The following is a 21,937-nucleotide window of genomic DNA, read 5'->3' on the forward strand; positions in this document are numbered from 1 at the left end:
AGCCCTCGGTGCGCGAGTCCGACTCGCACTTGGCCGGTTTTTTATTTTTTCAGAAACATATGGTTCTCCAATAAAAAATAATATGTTGCATTTGTATTAAGGTAAGAATATGTTGTACAATTAATGTGTTAAATTTCTTTTCCAGTTTGTCCTACACAAATTACATAGTAACATAGTCACTTTGGCCTATATATAGGTCATAGTGAAAACCATTGTTCCCGATGTAGGTTTTTTTTACTATTTTTCCAGCATATAATATACACTTTTAACCATAATACTTATACTAAAATTAAAGGAATTCCATAGAGGTTACGGACTATAATTTGTATAGTTGATTATATCGTATTAAACCTGAGGACAATAAATACCACAAAAACGATACCCATCAATATAAACAAAACATATGTATGAAGACGAACAATTAAATTTTTCAATTTCATACAATATGCGAACATCCTGTACGCGAATTTTACGGGGAAATTATTGTCGGTTCTTAATTGAAAACGAAATATCTTTAAAATGGAACACAGTATCAAATTTTGAATTATATTATAAAAATCTTCATAAAATTTCTTGTAAAATGATGTAAAAAACAAATAAAATATTAAAAATAAAATACGATTAACCAGGGGTCAAAAACTAAGCAACGTACAGTGAAATGGTAGATACATATTTGGAGCCATTATTTGTGGTATAATTATTGGTAATTTTCATTATTTCGGCACATAAACATTAGGATATATAGTGAATAATAATAAAAAGAACAATAAATACTTACCGTTTATCAACTTTCCGCAAAATTTTACATTTTTTTAAAACTTTAAAATTTAAAAGTTACTCGACTAAAGTATGACATAATTACTGTTATATTTCGAATATTTATCGGTCAAATTATTAAGTGATGGACTTTAAATATTCAGTAATTCATAAGCTATCAACTAAATAGTCGTTTATGCAGATTTGAACTATATTTGCGTTACAATGAGCTAATTTCCAACCGGCGATGATTTGGCACAGATCTGTGCCACGACAGACAACGGGTACAAAATTTTTGGCTCAGATCTGTGTTCCGACAGACGAGGGTTTAATGGTATCAAATGCCCGTGAGTAGTCGAGTAAGACTAAAATTGTGGCTTGACCCTGGTCTTGTAAGGCCAGCACATTATCGACAACATCGGCTAAGGCTGTTGTTGTACTTCGTCCTTTTCGAAATCCTGACTGCAGATGAGGCAATATATTTTCTGCTTCCAAGAACACAGTAATCTGTTGATGTACAATTTTCTCAACTATTTTAGAGAGACAGGGTAGCAGACTAATTGGACGAAGCCCCGTATAATCAACAGGATTACTGGTTTTCTTTATCGGTCGCACGATCGCCTCTTGCCACAGCTCAGGAAATGTACTTGTGCTAAAAGAAGTGTTGATTATCTGTACCATTCCTGGTATAATTATGGGCAATATTAGCTTTACCATATCCAACGATATACCATCGACACCCATTGCATTCGAATGAAGCGCCTTCAGTGCTTGAATAACGTTTTCTTCCGATATATTAGTGAAATGAAACATCGTATCACTGTCCTGATAGCGTTTTGCAATGAAATTATCGATAATATTCCGCTGGATATCTCTATTACCCGGTACATTAAGAAAATGGTTATTAATTTCATCAGGATCGCAAATATTTAATGGCAGATCAGCGTCATTGCTTTCCTTAATATTAACTTGATCTTTTATGTGCTTCCACAGAATCTTAGGATAATCAAAATTGGAATTAATGTATTTGTCGAAATATTTATCTCAAATATAAATTAAAAAAAAAAACCTACGACTAAAACTAATGGATATAAATCTATACATATAAAAATCTAGCAATTTGTGAGGTAGGAATGTATAAAGACACAATTTTTATTTTATTCTGACGAGTTGCAAAAAATCTAACTGAATCGAAAAAAAGTCTTATATTTCACACTCCTTGAAAGACTATAGAATGATAAATAAACTGAAATATCCCAATTTTAAATATTTAAAATTCTCAGTAGTTAGTTTTTGAACAACTCATTTTCTATGATTTTCAAGACACAAAATTCTTATTTCTCGTAAAGCGCATAATTATATTCTTTTGACTGCGGTGGTTTCTCATTTTCATGGGAATATCTTTCGGTAATTACACGAAGTAGGTGTATTCCTGAAGCCAACATACTTATCAGCCACGACTCCCAGCACCACGCCAACGACAGTGAACACGGCCATGAAGGCGGGCCCCGCGAGCACCTGGTAGTCGATCCCGAGGCCGTTGTAGCCCCACTCGCAATACCGCGTGCCGTTTAGGGTTAGGGTTTCGCATCTGTAAGTTATGATACAAAGATATGAAAAAAAATACATAAAATATAAACCGCCTTCAAGTAGTCAGAAGTATACTATTTTTTAATGGGACCGGAAAGCTCTAGCTTTCAAAAAATAATCGTCAAAATCGATTCACCCAATAGAAAGTTCTAAGGTAATAAAGAAAATAAGAAATCGACCTCCTCCCTTTTTTGACATCGGTTAATTATAAGAGTCTATATAAATTTGCATGAACGGAAGACGCGGGTTCGAATCCCGCTACGTGTTCGAATCTTATAAATTTATATTTATAAAGCATTTGAATGCTATAAAAATGTAAAAATATCAAATTCAGACAGAAAACTAGCCTTTAAAAGCTGCCGAAATATATATCTATCTCTTACAAGGAGATATTATACATTGACAAACTATAATTTATTTTAATGAAACTGATGAAAATACAAAAGGAATACCTTCAGTGCAAAACATGAACGTTTTTGCACAGTCAGGTAAAAACACAGGAGATTGTGTCCTTGAAGCTATTTCAAATTAAATTGACAATGACATGCGGTAATAAATAGCGTAATGATTACAATTAGATTTATTTAACGCTCATTTTATGGTCATTTGTAGCGTAATTAGATACATGTCTTCGGATTTAATTTATGTGGCACTACAATCACATGGCCATAGTGGCCAGTGAATCTCTTATTTTTAGATGATATTAAGTTGGATTGCTTCATGTTTAAAAGGACTTTGATAAACCGTAAACGAAATGTATTTGTGTAGATTAGATCTTTGGGATATAGGCTTTAATTAACACCATACCAACAATAGAAAGAGAACATCAAAGAAAAATACAGAAATGTGAAAGAATAATATTCCTTTTATTTTTCATTTTGAATACGGACGTAAGTATTATAAGCATAGATCAGCTAGACATGCTGCTTTAACAATTTGGTTTGAAGCAATAATATTATTATTAACTCTGGCTACTGGTTTATTATTTAATTAAGATACGGAAAATAAAAATGTTACAAGTTTATAAATAGAATTAAATTAAGTATTGTTAACACGCGCTCAAATAATAATATTGCTTTTTACAAAACTATAAGCAGAATGTTTTAAAACATTTTGAATGCAGGACATTTATGTTGATAAACATTCAAGTAAAACAAAAAAATAATAAACGAAAAAAAACATTTTTAAAATATAACTAGCCAGTATAACAGGTCACCTGTAATAATTATTAATTAATAAAAACATCAAGTCAGGGTTAAGACTAGGCCATAGATAATTTTAATACCACAGAATAAAAATATAATTTTTAGTCTGTGATAATACTATATTAGTACTAGGTTATTTAGAGTTAAATGAATAATGACTGGCTAAGTTATTATTAATCGTATCTTCATTGGTTCGATGTAGATTTGTTTCAAGATAAATGAGTATCGTGCGAAAGTTCAAACAACAATTATTTACAATTGAACAAGGCTAATGTCAAGACTAAGATATGGTTAATGATTTTAATTGCATGTTTAAATATTTCACGTTAATCCATACTAATATTATAAATGCGAAAGTAACTCTGTCTGTCTATCTGTTACTCAATCACGCCTTAACTACTGAACCAATTTGCATGAAATTTGGTATAGAGATATTTTGATACCCGAGAAAGGACATAGGATAGGTTTTATCCCGGAAATCCTACGGGAACGGGTTTTTCTTTGAAAACGCGGGCGAAGCCGCGGGCGGAAAGCTAGTTATAGATAAAATTTTCTTGCGAAAAAATACAACATTTTATTGAAAATCTGAAGGCAAGAATTCAGGTCTAGAATAAAATACTAGTTACAATGAATTTTTAAAATTAAGGTCTCAAACGACCGGGCTCAGTGGCGTGCCATGACTGAGACTTATAAAAAATATCATGTCTGCACGAAAAATATTTCTAGCCTAATACGTAAAGATATCATAGATATGCACTTTCTTATCAGGAAATCTATCTTACATTGAGATGCCAACAATATAAAACACTGGTATCTATTTCACAGTGCATTTCTTCCGGTTCATATATGGTAGTGTAATTTTAACACTTCCATAAGTATATTCATATTGTGGTGACTAATAAATAGTTGAAATTACTTGGAAATTAATAAGCTATAAATAATAAGGGGTTCATAATGTTTATGGATTGGTAGGATTGGTAGATATATTTCATAAGGAGTGTTCGGTTTTAATTGGAGCTTTTTTGTCTGACGACGCTAGAAGGCATGCAGTTTGAGTGTTGCTTTGACATATTAATATTATTAATAATTTTCAGGAGAGTTAAAATTTATTTGATTTTGTAGCAAAAACTGGATTTAAACATAGATGAGTTGATACATCCACCCTGATTTTGAGTTTGATTCAAGGCACATAATATGTATTTGTATAATTATTTATTTTTGGTATTTAATATGTATTATCTGCTTTATTATATTGTTACTTTATATAATTAATTTATGCTATAAATATATGTAATAATGTTTATTTTTTCCAACGCAATAATTTTTGCTCACCCACCTTCTTTAAATGTGTTTTCATTTGTACATACGTGTATCTGTTTGTTCTTTTTCTGTGTTTTATGTAAATCTTGTGTGTGTGCAATAAAGTATTATCTATCTATCTATCTATAAATTGCATACCTATGCAATTTATAGATAGATACATATATTACAAGATAAGTTTATATCGTTATCTCTACACGATAACTTTTTAATTTTACTATAAGATACTTGTATTAAAGGAACATTATTATATACTTAAACACCAGAACAAGGGTTAGGTAATTGATTGTGTATTATTACTAGGAAGTACCTTCCTATGTTAAAGATGCTACAGAAAAACTATATTATTAGGAAGTATGCTAAAGGTGATACAAGAAAACTGCAGCATCTCTTGGCATTTGTTCGCGTAATCAATCATAATTAACGATCTCAATGATATCACTCGTCTTTATTTATCTTTTAAAGTTTATTAAAACTTACGTATTTGGTCACGTACCTTATACCTACACAAAACGTTATTTTAGTGGTCATAGATGATTGACCATTATTAGTTATAGGGTAGACTGGGTACGGTTGAAACAATTTCACTTATAACGACCATAACTTTGCTCTTTATAACCAGAGCGATGAAAAATATATGTTAAATAAAAGAGCATGTATCTGTCTACTAATAGGAGCTATGATTTTAGTTCCATGTGTATTATTCTTTATAGCAGATCAAATTAAAAAAATGAATCCGATTTGTTTCAACCGTCCCCATACCAGGGGCAGTTGAAACAGTGATTGGGGTCAGTTAAAAATATGCAAATAATACAAAATAAAGCATTAAAATATGTTTTATTGATTGTTTATTTTAAATCTAACAATAATTAAGTATCTCCTTTACAATAAGGTCTGCTCTCTTAATATGGTGACATACAAACAAGACAGATGTACCTAAGCCTCATATTCTGATGATATCTCCTCTTGTATTTTATTCTTTTTTGCTTCTGCGGTGTTACTTTTACATTTTCTTCCATCAAATTTCTTCCTTTTTCCTGTATCCAATCGCTTCTTCACTTACTTAGCTCTTGTTCGTTTCAATATTAATTCTCGCTCTTTTCTTATCTCTTCCTTATCTGATGTGTCAGTGTAAATAGTAGACTTCCTGAATTTTCGCCCTCTATTATTATCCTCCTATTGTTATATCCTCTTTTATATCCAATTTTTTTATTTTCTTGCTCGCCAGAGTCATCTCGCATTCGAATTTACCTTGGAAACGATTAATTGTGCTTCTTTGCCGCTTTTCGCAATGATCTCCGGTTTTCACTTCCTCATATGCGTCTTTCTACGTTGGTAAGTATATTTATCTTCTTGAAATCTCTCTTACACGTACTATCGGCATCTAAAAATACAAAAAAATAATTAAAACAATGTTTCAACCGTACCCAAAAAAAATGTTTCAACCGTCCTCAACTCCTACTTTAGGTAAAATACAGTTCTAGTAATTGTAACAACAATGATAAACAAAAACTAGTCACAATGTCATATTCCACAAGATTCACTTCAAACAAAAACGCACACTTAATACTGTCACTTAAATAGAAACGCCAATAATTGGAAAAATCTCCAAGCAAAAATACTTACTTTTGGTCATAAAAACATAATAGGGTATTATAAAATCAGCTGAAGCGCGCGGAGGTCGATGCAACATTGTGGTTCGTGTTTAGAACAGTTGTGCGCTTCATTTTCCCCTTGGACCCCTAACCCCCCCACCAACGGTTTGCGAGATATTCGTGTTGTTTCAACCGTCCTTTGTTTCAATCGTACCCAGTCTACCCTACAGGGTGTCCCACTGTTGGTATACTAAGCTCAAAGGAGGTTATAGTTTTGCATACGCTGAGAACGAAAAGAATACCTACTTATAAAATTCTAGACGCATTTTTTTCATATAGATGAATTCTTAAAACTCTATGTGTACACCCATAACAAGCAACCCGCCCAACTTTGCCACCAACACGTGAGCTAACGTTTAAGATTATGTTTTCATTGACAAATGCTCACATGAGAAGCGGTATATGCGGCTGCGCGAAGATAAAACGAAAATGAAGCGAAAATATGGATTTTCAGGAAAAATTTAACAAACAATAATTTTTGAAGTAATTTTGTTGTTTAAGTATTTTTTACGTGATCAGTGTATGCAAAACTACAAGTCCCTTCGCGCTTAGTATACCAATAGTGGGACATCCTGTATATTGAATCCCTTTTAAATCTTAAAGTTTTATGAATTGGTCTTTTTTGTAGCTATTCGCTCAGGTTAAATATTACTTAAAATAGGTCATGAGTTCATTCATTACAACAACCTTCATATAAAAATATAATGAACTTAATTATGTAGGTACATTGATGTTACCTAAACTTGTACTTTTAGAACAATAAAGGAGGTGTCAAGTAGACGTGTAGTTAAGTGACTATGATACATTTATTTACATTTTTTGTAGTTTATAATATCTTATTTTCAATACTCAAAAATAAAAAACTAAAACATCTGACCACGTAAGAAAAGACGACCCACATACCATTGCGTATAAATATTTAACTCTTGCCCATAAGATGTCTAAAAATGGCGGTTTATATATTTTATGTTAGACGAAATATTGTTATTATTAACTTTATAACTAAAAGCTTGTTTCACAAGGCACTTCCGTATGCAAATTTAGTTTCAATCGTAGAGAATTTTAATTGAAATAATAATTGCTATGGACGATCGGGTTTTATCAATTATTGATATTATTTATTTCCTGAACGTGCTTTACTAATTCCTATGGACGTATTCAGAAAGAAAGCTTGAAACTTATAAGCGCTTATCGGCGCTTATAAGCGCTGGTAACCCGCGCAGGAAAATATATGAACATGCGCTTATAAGCGCTGATCGGCGCCGACAAGTTTGTTGAAACTTGTTGGAACTTGTCGGCGCCGATCAGCGCTTATAAGCGCATGTTCATATATTTTCCTGCGCGGGTTACCAGCGCTTATAAGCGCCGATAAGCGCTTATAAGCGCTTATAAGTTTCAAGCTTTCTTTCTGAATACGCCCTATGGTACTACATGGTAGGTATACTTACCTATGTTATATAATATTATGTTTAATAATAAAATTAGTATGCATGTAAATCACGGAAGTTGATACATAAATTCATAATTTATACGCAGTTATAAATTATGTTTCCTTATCTATTATGTTGTTGTTTATTTTGTGCGTTTTATTGTTTTTGATTTTGACTATTCATAAAAAACTCATAAGTGTGGCCTTTAAAAATGTAGAAACAGCTTTGATTGTGACTAAAATATTGTTTTTATTTCGTCAGGCTCATTAGCATAATATCAAAGAGCAAGTGATGTCAAACCATAAGTGTTGCCACTACCAAAAAACTAGCTTGATTAGAAAAAATATATTTTTCCCCAGGACTGATATAGCTTAATACAGAATATAAGCAACACGATAATTTAATAAATAGCATAACATCTTTTAACAACTCCACTTTAGCCACAACTTTAGCAGAATCCATCCTTACTACGAACCTACCGCAATTTCCTACTGAAATTGTCATTCTACTGAAAGAAGAAGATTAAAAAGAAGATAAAAAGAAGAAGTACTCACATTTCGCTAGAGTTGACTTTCTCGCAGATAACTGGTAACTGACTGAGGTGCAAATGTGTTGCGTTCAACTGACATGACTTGTCGCCATAGTGCAAGTCTTCAGCAGTTACTTTTGACGTCGTTCCTGTTAAAAAAATACGTTACATAATGAAAGAGATATACCTAGTGTTATGTATGTCGGGTTGTATGATAATAGAAAGTAATAATTCTCTCGTATGTACTTTATTAATGTAACAATTGTAAAATAGTAATTAACAGAAAGGATTGTATAGAATGCCGTGTAAAATGTAAATTGTAAATCAAAGATGTCTTCCCGAATAACAGTGTTGCCAGGTGGCTCTGTAAGTTGCACAGATTATAAATACCCAATCTATGTCGCCAACACTCTCCCTCGTTATAAATTTAAAGGTTCAATCTATTGGGAGGTTTTCTCATCCTAGTACTACGACGGATTTCAATTCTGGATGGTGTAGGTTCATGTGTATCTGGAATTGTTTCTGGTACAAGGGTTTCTGGTTGGTAATTTCCTGGACTTGCTACTGGCTGTGTAGATGATCTTCTTGGTGTATGTGTTATTACTGTAGGGCTAGGTTGTATGCATTCTTTTTCAGGTGAAGCTGGTGTGGGTGAACTCTCTTGCAGGTGAGTTGGTCGGTAAGTATCTGGTGTATTAATATTCTCACTCAAGCATGATGTCCTTATTATCTGATCAGTATGTCTGTGATGTATCTTTCCATCTACTTCCACCTCGTAATGTAATTTTCCTTTCCTCTCTAATATTCTTCCAAATTTCCATTTGTTACTATCATACATCCTTATTTGTACTCTATCTCCTGGTTTAAACTCTTTGTATATCTTTAATTCTTCATTGTTGCTATCTCTAACTTCTTGTTTTCTTTTCACTAAATCTATTCTTGTTCTATATATTCTTTTAAACATCATTTCTCCTGGACTCTGTCTGTCCTGTAGAACTATTAGGTGTTTTTCTATACATCATTAAAAATCTTTGTAACTTATCTTGTACAGATCCTTCTTCGTTCATCATTGTTTTAAGTTTATTTTTAACCGTTTGTACATATCTTTCTGCTTGACCATTTGTAGATGGGTGAAAGGGTGCTGTAAACTTTGCTTGTATTCCATTTTCCTTTAAAAATCTTAACATTTCCTCTGATCTAAATTGTCTTCCATTATCAGATACTTGGGTAACTGGTAAGCCAAACGTAGTGTAGATTTTCTTTAAAATATTAATAGTAGCTGTAGCTGTGATAGAAGTAGTAGGTATTACCTCTAACCATTTTGTGTAGGCATCTACCACAATAAGAAAATATTGATTCATGAATGGTCCTGCGTAATCAATATGAATTCTACTCCATGGTTCTTTCGGATATTCCCAGATGTGTATAGGTACTTTAGTAGGGTTGTTTTTCATTAAACAGCATGTTTTACACTGCTTTACCATGTTCTCTATATCTATGTCTATATTTTTCCACCAGACATAGCTTCTGGCTAATGCCTTCATTTTCACAATACCGGTGTGAGCTGTATGTAGTTCTTTTAATATTTGAGGTTGTAACTTTTTAGGTATTACAATTCTTATGCCATAAAATATGCAATTGTTTTGTAGTGAATATTCGTATAGTCTTCCTGTATCTTCTCTTCCTGACTGTATATCTATGTATAATTTCTGTAACTCAGGGTCAGTGGCTGTAGCTTCTCTTATTTCCTTTAATGAAACTGGCATTTCTGCAATTTGATTTAGGTAGAACGCTTCATCGTCTGTCATTGTCTCATTCCTTTCAGTTGTATCTGTATATTGTATTCTTGCAAAATAGTCGGCATTCGCATGTTCTGTAGTCTTCCTTAATCGTATGTCATTTTCTATGTTTTTATTTAATGTAGCTCTGTAGTCGGCACATAGTCGTACCTTTCCATTATGTTTCATCACAGGAACAATTGGTGTACCCCACTGTGAGTATGTAACCTTTTCTAATATGCCTTCTTTTTCTAATCTGTCAATTTCTGCCTCTACTTGATTTTTCAATGCAAATGGTACTGGACGTGGCTTTAAATAAACTGGAACTGCATCTTCTTTCAATTTAAATGCGGCTTGATAATCTTTAATTTCACCTATTTCTTCTGTAAATAATTCTTTATATTCTTCTAATAATGTTTGTAATTTATTTTTGAATTCTTTTTCTGTTATGTCTTGTTCTTCCTTGTATATTGAATTTACTTCAAAATTTAAGTTCAATTTTCTAAGCCATTCTCTTCCAACTACGGTGTCTACTTTGCGGTCAATTACAAAGATTCTTCCTTCAATAACTGTGTTCTTATACTGAATATTTAAATTACAAGTTCCTAATGGGTGTATTATTTCTCCTGTGTATGTTCTTAGCTTTACTGATGTATCTTTAAGTTTCAGATTATTAAAATATTTTTCATAAAAATTTGTCGAGCATGTAGTAACTGCAGCGCCTGTATCCAGTTCTAAGGTATGTATTTTTCCATTTAATTGTAAGGTTATGTTAAATTTATCACTCTGTATGTTATTGTTAAATATCTTATGTATTTCATATATTTCATCTTCCTCGGTGAATTGATCCTGAACTAACTCAATTTGTTTTTGTTCTCTGAAACATACCGATTGTATGTGTCCCTTTGTCTTACATTTCTTGCAAAATAGTTTATGTTTCAAACGACATTGCCTTGCTGTATGGTTTTCTTTGCCACATCGAAAACATTTTATTTCTCTCTTCTTCTCGTTATATGAACTGTATGATTTATTTATATTTTTATCTTTGTATGTATTTATATTTTTAGGTTTATGTATGTTTGTATTAATTTTGAAATGATTTGATTTAGTTGAAATTTTGTTAATGTTTACTTGACCAGAACACATTTCTTTTGTTTCAGCTTTAGATGTCTCAATCGCCATTGCAATTTTAATTAAATCATCAACCTTTGTAGATGAGCTTTCTTGTAATAATCTTTCTTTTATTTCTGAATTCCGGAGACCTCGTATGAATTGTACTCGCAGATGAGTTTCAAATGTGCTGTGTTGACAGCTTGCACATTGAAAGTTACATTTTCCCCCTAGTTCTTTTAAACCAGCAACATAATTTGCAATACTTTCACATTCGTATTGTTGTCGTAAACAAAATTTGTGCTGTTGGGCTACTTCACCAGGTTCAGGTGCAATATGGTTTTTCAATAATTGTATCAGTTCATAATATGATTTGGTTTTCGGAGAATCAGGTGCTGTAATATTTTGTAAAACTTGATAGTATTTAGGACCAATGCAGTTCAGAAAAATCTGTGATTTTGTTTTATCATTTGTAACTCCTTTTAGGTTAATATAATTTTCTAACCTCTGTAAATACGATGCGAAACTTTCATTGTTTTCGTCGTATGGTTGTAATGTAATTCCACTCACCGATTTATCCGTATTTTGTAATTGTTGTTGTAATTGCGCTTGTTGTACTTGAATTCCTCGAATAGTTTCTAACATTTGCGATAATACTTGCCCCAATTGCTGTTCCATTTTGCGTACTTGTAATGTATTGTATATTATTATGAAGGAAAAAGGAGGTTGTGAAGCGGGTTATCATCACGGAATGTGGAACCCTTGGAACAAAGGAAAAGGTGTTAGGAGCACATGGGTCAATGTACGCACGATGTTCTTCACTCGATTATTTGTATTGAATTTCCACTTTTTCGTCGCCAATCTGTTATGTATGTCGGGTTGTATGATAATAGAAAGTAATAATTCTCTCGTATGTACTTTATTAATGTAACAATTGTAAAATAGTAATTAACAGAAAGGATTGTATAGAATGCCGTGTAAAATGTAAATTGTAAATCAAAGATGTCTTCCCGAATAACAGTGTTGCCAGGTGGCTCTGTAAGTTGCACAGATTATAAATACCCAATCTATGTCGCCAACACCTAGGTAGCAAAATAAACCTTACCACAAAACAATTTAAACACAGTCTAACTTTAATAAACCAGGGATCTGTCACTTTAATAGTTGTCTATGTGAAATACGACAAAACCAGATGAAAAAGAACCCGCGCTTAAAGTAAAACCCTTTCTAAAGTTTTTTGTGATTAGACAGTTAATATTTAATATTTATAACGTTTAATTTTACTCTATTAAATAGAATCGTACTCTATTAAATAATCGATTTGATTCAATCGAATATAAAAAAAAAACAGATTAAAAATTGCATTCGAATTTGTTTTATTACAATATAATTATACCAACGCATTCAATTTTGTATCGGATATATGTATAACTATTATTTTAAAACTATAAAAAAGACAAGTTTTTTATATCATCATTAAAAGTTAATTAAACTATCCCAAAACGAAGGCCGATACTTTCCTTTTTTACTATATTTACTTTGAAAGGCATCAAATATAATTCCTTCACGAATGCGCGTTTCAAGGGCGGGCAAAGTCAAGGTTGAGCCGCAAAAAGTTATGTGTTGCCTGATTGATTGATTCTGTGTTATTTTAAGACTTGATTTGCTTTGAAAAATATTTGAAGTGACGAATTCTTAAGCCTCCAAGAGCATATGGGGCTTCAACGCGTAGTTTTTTTTATTTGGTACTAAATAAAGTGACTAATATAATTATGTATTAATAATAAAGTATTTTTTAATATTATTGGTATGTTAATTTTTATACTTATATCGTACTTTATAGGATTATAAAACTTTACATGGGAAATAAGAAATTTACATGAGATGGTAGGACGAGCGAAGTCGTTAGCTGAAGATATTGCAACTCAGAACAGTTTATGCTTTCTTTAAGTACCTATCTATTCGATATTATTAGGAGACATATAGCAATGAATTAAAAATATTTTCCCGTGTTTCACGCGTTTTCCTCAAGATTCGCACTAAAACATAAAGTCTAGACTATTCTAATCAGCAAATTCTTTAACCAGACGGATTTTCTCGGAACCTATGTGCAAGGAATTTATTTAGAATCGACAAGTCAATCTAAGTCAATCGGTCAAGGTGTAACGTATGTCGAAAAAATATAACGTAGTCATTTGCAAATCAAGTATGCAAGTATCTAATGCAAGTTGAATGAATCACTAAGTATTTTCATTTTTATATGACTACATTCGTGGAAATAAAATTATCGAATTTGATTTTGAGTAATTTACACATTGTATTGTTACCTCTTGGTGTAACTGCATTGCAAAAGCACTAAATTCTCTAGCAAAAACTACGACACGTTTTGGAAAATCAGACAGGTTGTTTGATTTGAAAACCGAAAATTCTTAATTTTGAATCATTATATTTTTTGTGAAAAAAAAAATTGTTGGCGCGAAGAATTTGGCGCCAAGAAATAATGTCACAAAGATTTTATTCCTTTTTTAAATTGACACGCAATCATTCTTTGTACATCATTCTTTTCATCATTCTTTTTCATACAAAATAAAAAAACATTTTTTTAGCTTCAATTGTTTTAAATATTTAAGAATATAATTAATTAATAATAATTATACCATACCTATAAGATAATGTCCCAGCTCTCCCAAAATGTAGCCGACTGACACTAGCCCGAGCACGTACCACTTGTAGTACGCCTTTAACTTCGACAGCAAGCCTCCGTGAAACATCTTGGATTATTCTGGAACAAAAAAAAATATTTTCACTATGTGGTAATAAATTAAAAACAAAGTATCCTTTTCTGCTATCTAATAAGTATTTGGATACAGCTTCATGATCGAATTTTTTCTATTCTTTAAAAAAAATATCTTAGGTTCAACTTGACGACATGGATTACGAAGAAAAGGCATCATGCCTTGTTATATAGTATGCTTAGATCTTTTAAACTGCGCAATGGATTTTGATGAGTCTTTTTTTAATAGATAGAGTGATATCATTTATTGGGTTTAAGCTAAGGGTTTTAGACAAAGCGGGCAAGGCCGCCGTAAAGCTAGTATTTTATAGAATAACTAGCGGTCTGCCCCGGCTTCGCCCGTGGTACATATGAAAAATAGATGTTGGCCGATTCTCAGACTTACCCGATATGCACAGAAAATTTCATGAGAATCGGTCCACCCGTTTCGGAGGAGTATGCAGACTAACATTGTGACACGAGAATTTTATATATAAGAAGAAGAAGAAGATATTATGTATAATAGGTACCTAGAGCAACTGTTGTAGCATTGACATAGCAATGCCAGATTAGCTAATTAACCCTTAATTTTAAACCTACTACTACTACTATATCCATACTTCTAATGGGAATAATTATAGGGCGAAAAAAAACATTTTAAAAGCAATCTTACCGCACGCGTGAAGAAAAATTTTAAATCATCGATTTACACATACCTTATTGCCATTTGCGCTTATCTGTACTAATTAGCGAATCGATAAAATGCTAAATTAAATAGCGCACATTTAATATATTATGTACTAGCTTTTCGCCCGCGGCTTCGCTTGTATGAAACTCTTATAACAAGACATAATATTACTAATTATCATTTCAATCTTGGGTGATTTTTTGAGACCTGAATTGCTTTCAAAACTTAACTTGATTCATCTTTTCTTCAGGACCATTCATAAAAATATATTACCATCAGTTCATCAGTTAATATTTTAGAGATAATCGAATTTGTAAAGATTATATGGATTGTTTTTTTTACGCTTTCGCTTTCAATCGCATATTCATCTATTTTCATTGTTTACAAATTGACTATAAAATAATTTTCGATTAAAAAATATAGCTACATCTGCATTTTTAATCTATGCATCGATTCCCGCATAAAACGGCATCCACTTTTTTACAAAGAGCATTATTATTTATGTTTATTTTTTTCACAGTAAACATACACATCAATCTTCATTTATCTAAAACTGATATATGCTGGATACATAATTGCAGTTATTTCACCAATGATCTAATAATCGGTGTCATGAACGGCTTATCAATAAAATCTCCATATTTAGCATTTGAATTTAATTTAAATTCACCAACGTTTATATGTTGTAATGGGAATGTTTAGTGATGTGTAATTTTCTACTTTGTGAGTCATTTGTCCACTTCAAACATAGTACATATAATAGTGAATATTTTAAAGATTTAGTTTAGAAGTAACAGAGATCATAGAAACTTGTCTCTTTTTACTGTTGGGGGAATTCCAAAAATATGTATATGTATTGTGTATGTTTAACTAAAGATATTACATATTATACTAATGTTTAAAACTAGGCAAATATGTAAAATAAATAAGTGAAATTAATTTTATTTAGTAGTTTGGGATGTGCGATGATCATATGATAAGCGAGTCATATTTTTTTAAATAAATGTATTAAGATATATATATATGCAATGAATATTGTATTAGCGAGATTAGATTGACATGTCAAGATGTTTTTTATTGAAATACCACTAACTAATAGTTGATTGAGTGATCTTATAAAATATGTTGACTGTATGTACCTATTAAATACATACCGACATGAAATAAATTTTATTTTAAATACATTTTATTTCATGTCGTGTGTTTAATTTTACCTTATGATAGTTTATTGGAGATTCAACAACATAGTCTATAAAAAGATCTCAGTTGCCGATCATATGTCGGGCAGGTTATAATATTATGTCCTAATTATATAAAAATTTGAATGACAAAAACGAAACACTTCCGCGAAATTAAAAGCATACCAATCTAATGCCAACATTTATCCCATTTAAGTATGCAAATCCGGCTAATCTATAAAAAGCGATTGTATTGTAAACAAATACCAATTATGGCAACAGAATTGACTTTTGTAATTCGTAATTATAAGCCGACCTCGGGAGCAATTGTGTGTTTCATGATTCAACGGTTTTACCCTTTCGCAGAATCTTATTTACGTGAAAAAAAACGAGTAGATTTAGAAAATTAAGACAAAAACTGAACGATTCATTTGTTATGTTATTTAATCGTTTGAAATTTCAGCTGTTAACTTTAAACTCAAGTCTTGTTTTGTTTTGTTTTTCTAAAATATAGTGAGGTTTACTAGATATTATGTAGTAATTGAAATTTTTTACGCATTTTGCGGATGGGAATATAATATTACATACTAGGTTTCCGCCCGCGGCTTCGCCCGCGCAGTCAAAGAAAAACCCGCATTGTTCCCGTTCCCGTGGGATTTCAGGGATTGCGTCATTTTCCCGGGATAAAAAGTAGCCTATGTCATTTCTCGGGTATCAAAATATCTCCATACCAAATTTCATGAAAATTGGTTCAGTAGTTTAGGCGTGATTGAGTAACAGACAGACAGACAGAGTTACTTTCGCATTTATAATATTAGTATGGATTATCAATGATAAGAGTCGATCGTGCAATGAAACATCTGAACTTTCAGATGTTTCATGGAATTTTCAGATTTTAAAACTAATTTTGTATATTTTTAATTCTTAATTTTAAACGACAATGCTTATGTATCATTATTATATTATGTAAATTAACGATAATCGTGGACACGCCACGTCCTTGTACTAATATGAAAGCCAAGTGTCACATAGATTTATGTTCCAACCGCGAGTGGCCGTCACCTAGGTTGTTAGGGCCTGCTTTGTGTCTAGAACACGACGAGTAAAAAAATAACAGGTCTATAATTAATATTGAATAATAAGCTGTATGTAACTTGTTTATTAGTTGTTATAATTTATTTTATAGCTTTCGCCCGCGTTTCCAAGAAAAACCTGCATAGTTCCCGTTCCCGTGGGATTTCCGGGATAAAACCTATCCTATATGTTAATCCAAATTACTCTTTATATGTGTGCTTAATTTCATTGTAATCGGTTCAGTAGTATTTGCGTGAAAGAGTAACAAACACACACACACATCCTCACAAACTTTCGCATTTATAATATTAGTAGGAGGATTGATGCATGGTATGAGTTAGAGTTTCTGATGCTATAGAATATTATTTTTGTACAATGTACGATAATTATAAATTCAAGTAGGAAATCAAAACCAATTATTTTTTGTTGTACAAGTACATATAGAATTATGTATACTTCCATTTTCAATTACTTACCTAAATCAATTACTTTGTCGCGACATGAAGGACACAAATCAGATACTTTCGTATTGATAATATTTAAATAAATTAAATTACACCTAAAATTGTACAGTTTGTGCAGATATGTAACATATTGTATACTGATATATTATGGATAATTCTATACATATATAAATATGTAAGTAAGTATATATAAGTGTTATTTAGTTCTTAAGTAATAAGGCCGCCTTCTGCCTAGCTTTAAGGTTTCAGTTTAAAGAAACAATACAAATACATTTTATTTAATTGACCTGCAGAGTAAAGTTTCACTACATCACTACATAGTATAAAACAAAGTCGCTTTCTCTGTCCCTATGTCCCTTTAACCTCAAACCTAAAATCATTTTACCTACACAGTGCCTTTAATTATGTACATAAGTTACGCGGATGCTTTACCCGTAGTTTTCCTGCTTGGTCAACCCTTTATACTCATTCATATATGACCTAGTAAATAGGCAATGACCTAAATAATCTAGGCATATGTGATATGATAAAGGTTAAGTCCCATTGTCTCATGTATCTTGAGACGAAACTCAACTTCTCAAGTGATTAGTGTGAACGATGATTTTAATTGAACGGACCGACATAAGATGAATTTATACTACTTGTAGAGTGACAGATAATATAATATGGTATTGTCTTTTTTTATCTGTGACGTTTATTTGTTTTAAAATCATGGCGGTATTTGTGGTTGATGAAAAGTCTTCTTAAAAGTATTCGTTGTGATGGTCTAGCTTCAGTTGTTTTGGAAGAATTGATTTTATTAATATTTTTATTAAGCAGGATGACCTCTTTATGACATTTATATTTACAAGCTTTTAGTAAAAAAAATGGAAGTTAACGTCTTTAATTTTTGGCCAATATTTCGCCCCGACTTCTCTCGTACTCTCCTTACGAATATTTATTACAAAACAACTTCTTAAGCGCGTCACACCCACAAAATTTCGCGTCATTTGTAACAGGATGGCGGTTCTACAGGAGTCTTAGTACGCAATGACAAAAAGAAAAATGATGGTCCGAACGCTGATACCGGATGCGTTAAGATACTGTAATATAAAATATAATAGTATCTTAAGATAAAATATTATAGTATCTTCACCGTGTGTGACGCGCTTTAAACTTGTTTGCTGTAAAAGCCATAGGTACTACATAATATATGTATACGTATAAAATTAATTACATACGTTGTTGAAAAAGGGTAATATTACATGGTCCTTCGAGTCGTTCGTGCGGAAGCCAAGTAAGGTTGATTCTATCACGAATTCACACAAATACATAATTATAAGTTTTATACACGCCTTTATTAGCTTTACCTACTTGTAAATATTACCTACTTATATAACATGTGTAATGAGGTCACATACAAGCATACATATTAAAATTTATTTAATATGCATACGAGATAAATCTAATATGAGCGGCATTTATTACAGTAATCGAAGTCAGGATTAAGTTTCTGAATAATGTAGGCTTTTTGAAGTGTGTAGGTATCTATACTAATATTATAAAGTATGAAGAGTTTGTTTGTTTGTTTGAACGCGCTAATCTTAGGAACTACTAGTCCGATTTAAGAAATTATTTGTGTAAAATTGCCCATTTATCGAGGAAGGCTATAGGCTATATTATATCATCACGCTAAGATCAACGGGAGCGGAACCACGCAGGTGAAACCGCGGAGCGCAGCTAGTAACGAATACGTGTTGTAATTAGAAATGTATTACATCAATAAATCATGTCAAATGTATTACTATTTAGTAATCTAAAATCTAAATACTTAAATAGTATAATAGTTACGTAGTATATTATTATTAGTCTGTGGTTAAACGTATTACCACAGACTAATAATAATATACTACGTATACAAGTATTACTAAGGTTCCACACTTAGAGTATAGATAGTATCTACTATATCTATACTCTAAGGTTCCACAGTAGAACCACACCCCGGACACTCCATACAGAATTATCGTTTTGACAGTCACACAGTAGAGACTGCAAATGTGTGTGTTAACGCTTTATGGTTGGCACATTTTTGACTAGCGTAAAAAAAATCGCGTTTTTCTGATGAAATACATCCGTAAACAGCACAATATCTAACCATTTTCTACGAAAAACGATAATCACAATTCCAAAATAATAAAATTACTTCAATCTTCGTTGCGTATCGTCCCTGTAGAAAAATATGGACCATTTTTAGACTGATCGTGCGGGGTGAGGTAAGTGTTTGATTTTGGCGGGAGGCGGAGAGTGTCCGTTCTGTAGCGTTTAGCTACTATTATATGTATTCTGTGGTAGAACTATAAAAACGTCGGTAAATGTTCATTTAATTAATTATTTTACAATTGTACTAAGATTATGCCTAATTAAAATGCAACATAAAAATTGTTTGTATTTAACACATTGTTAAAACACAATTCATCTTGCATTTTGATAAGCAACACGCATTATCATAAAAAGATGTGATAAAAGGATTTTGATGATTATTCTAATCATAATATCTTGATATTAAATAATTTAGAGATTTGGTAACAATGTCATTTCTGACTGCAAGTTAATTCATAAATGCAAATCACTTTTTTCTATGTACGGAGGAAAAGCGCTGATATAAACAAACATACACACTGTTAGTAAATATTGCATACTATAACTCAGACTCAATCAATCTAACTTGACTTTTTTTAGAGACATTGAATCGCATAGGTATCATTTATCAATATAATAACCCTCCTTGTCGCAGTCGAGTAAAAAACAAAGTGTTATTAACGCAACAATGATATTTTTTATCAAATAAACATCCAAGCGGATCCGCGGGATTAGCTAGTACGTGCTCACAATAAATAAATGGTACGGAACCACGGGTCTGCGGCATCCGCTCGCCCTTGGCCTTGTTATGCCTACAGTGATTTTCAATTTATTATAACAATAAACAACCTCGTGGGTGTTACTTATCGATGATTATAAAAATTATAAACGGATTAAAAAATCCGGAATTTGAGTGATTTTAAAAATAAATATCTTTTGTGATTTTCCTTTTTTTAAGGTGTTTTGTCTGACCGTGTCGATTTGGGTAATATAATCAATAAATCGCGCCATTAAAAAGCTTCTTATTTTTACTGTTGTTTTGTAAATTTTATTGTATGCAAAAAGGTGCCACCAAAACCAGAAAAAAATCTTTTCTTGGAAGGCTGAGATTTGCCCAGCGTTTTATAAATTTTAGCTCAATTTAATTCTAGTCTATTGCACAATATACTGTTATCTATTTTTTGCAGTTAGTAACTTTTTTTCTCTCCGTGACTAATGCACTTTATAATATTGTGATTGATAATGGATTTGAATGAATTCTTGGAATATGGATAACTTTTTACTATATTATGCTTAGTGAACCAAATATTCTATGAAATCATTCATAAGAAATGTATTAATAAATTTTCTTACAACAGTCTTAGTTCTTATGAGTTACGACTTACAATATTTTGGAAATTTTCTTACAGATTTAAAATGGCACTAATTATGTTTAATTCATCATGTATCAGTCTACGGTCTATACTTCTGGGGGTAACAAAAGATAATAAATATGAAATAATTAATTTGACCTCAAATAAAAATGTTGTAGCCAAACGAACTACGCAGAAGTTAAGGCTGTTCACATAAACACAGAGTGCTAATTTCCAGCCTAGGCCAGTTTAACTAAAACAAACACAAATAATTTGTATGGAGCTTATAGAATTTGAATAAAAATGTGGGATTTATCCAAGGTTGAACCTCTTACGTGACAAAATTATACGGAAACTAATTGATACGAACATATACTTACCTACGTATGCTACCTTGCATTTTATTACCTCTGACATAATACTGGTTCCGTTCAAATCCAAGGTTTAACATATTAAGTTATTTGAGATTAAAAAATTTAACGAATTATGAATATCATTTTTTTAATTTAAGGGCCTGAATTGTTTCTAGTCTCTCGTAGCGTATTCAAGATTGTTTTTTAAAATAATTTAATATCTATCAGTTATTATAAACAGCATTTATTTAGAAGTTGCGAAGTTAATTCCAAATATTCATGAAGACCTAATGTTCAAAATTGAATCATCATGAAAATATGGCTACCATGCGTGAGCGGGAAAAACTATGGTTACATTATGGAAAAATTAATAAAAAAATGTAGGTGTATACCTACTTAATATTATTAATAATACATTCCACGTATTATTAATGATATATTCTCATGACCTTACAATGACAGTTTAGCTGTGTTTTTTGTATGAACATGTTTCGGTCAGCCCTTCGTCCTTGTGTTAACTAAATAAATTATCATTTTTAATGACGTAATACACCTGTTTAAATT

The 21,937-nt window shown here is 31.6% G+C and overlaps 1 protein-coding gene across 1 annotated transcript in view; it reads right to left on the reverse strand.

The window, feature by feature from the left end:
- LOC149899380 (uncharacterized) overlaps positions 1-21,937 on the reverse strand; it is a 73,532-nt gene that overhangs the window by 11,253 nt on the left and 40,342 nt on the right. Inside the window, exons 2-4 of the mRNA XM_090114780.1 lie at positions 14,036-14,155; positions 8,511-8,634; positions 2,204-2,347 (exon numbers count right to left, since the gene is read on the reverse strand). Of these exons, the coding sequence (XP_089970906.1) occupies positions 2,204-2,347; positions 8,511-8,634; positions 14,036-14,144 (377 nt within the window). The 5' untranslated portion in view covers positions 14,145-14,155. The remainder of the gene's footprint in view (positions 1-2,203; positions 2,348-8,510; positions 8,635-14,035; positions 14,156-21,937) is intronic.

Source organism: Colias eurytheme, chromosome 21, assembly GCF_061535395.1.
Source record: "Colias eurytheme isolate Ceu_HAF_F1 chromosome 21, ilColEury1 Martin Lab GWU primary, whole genome shotgun sequence".
Classification (NCBI taxonomy): domain Eukaryota; kingdom Metazoa; phylum Arthropoda; class Insecta; order Lepidoptera; family Pieridae; genus Colias; species Colias eurytheme.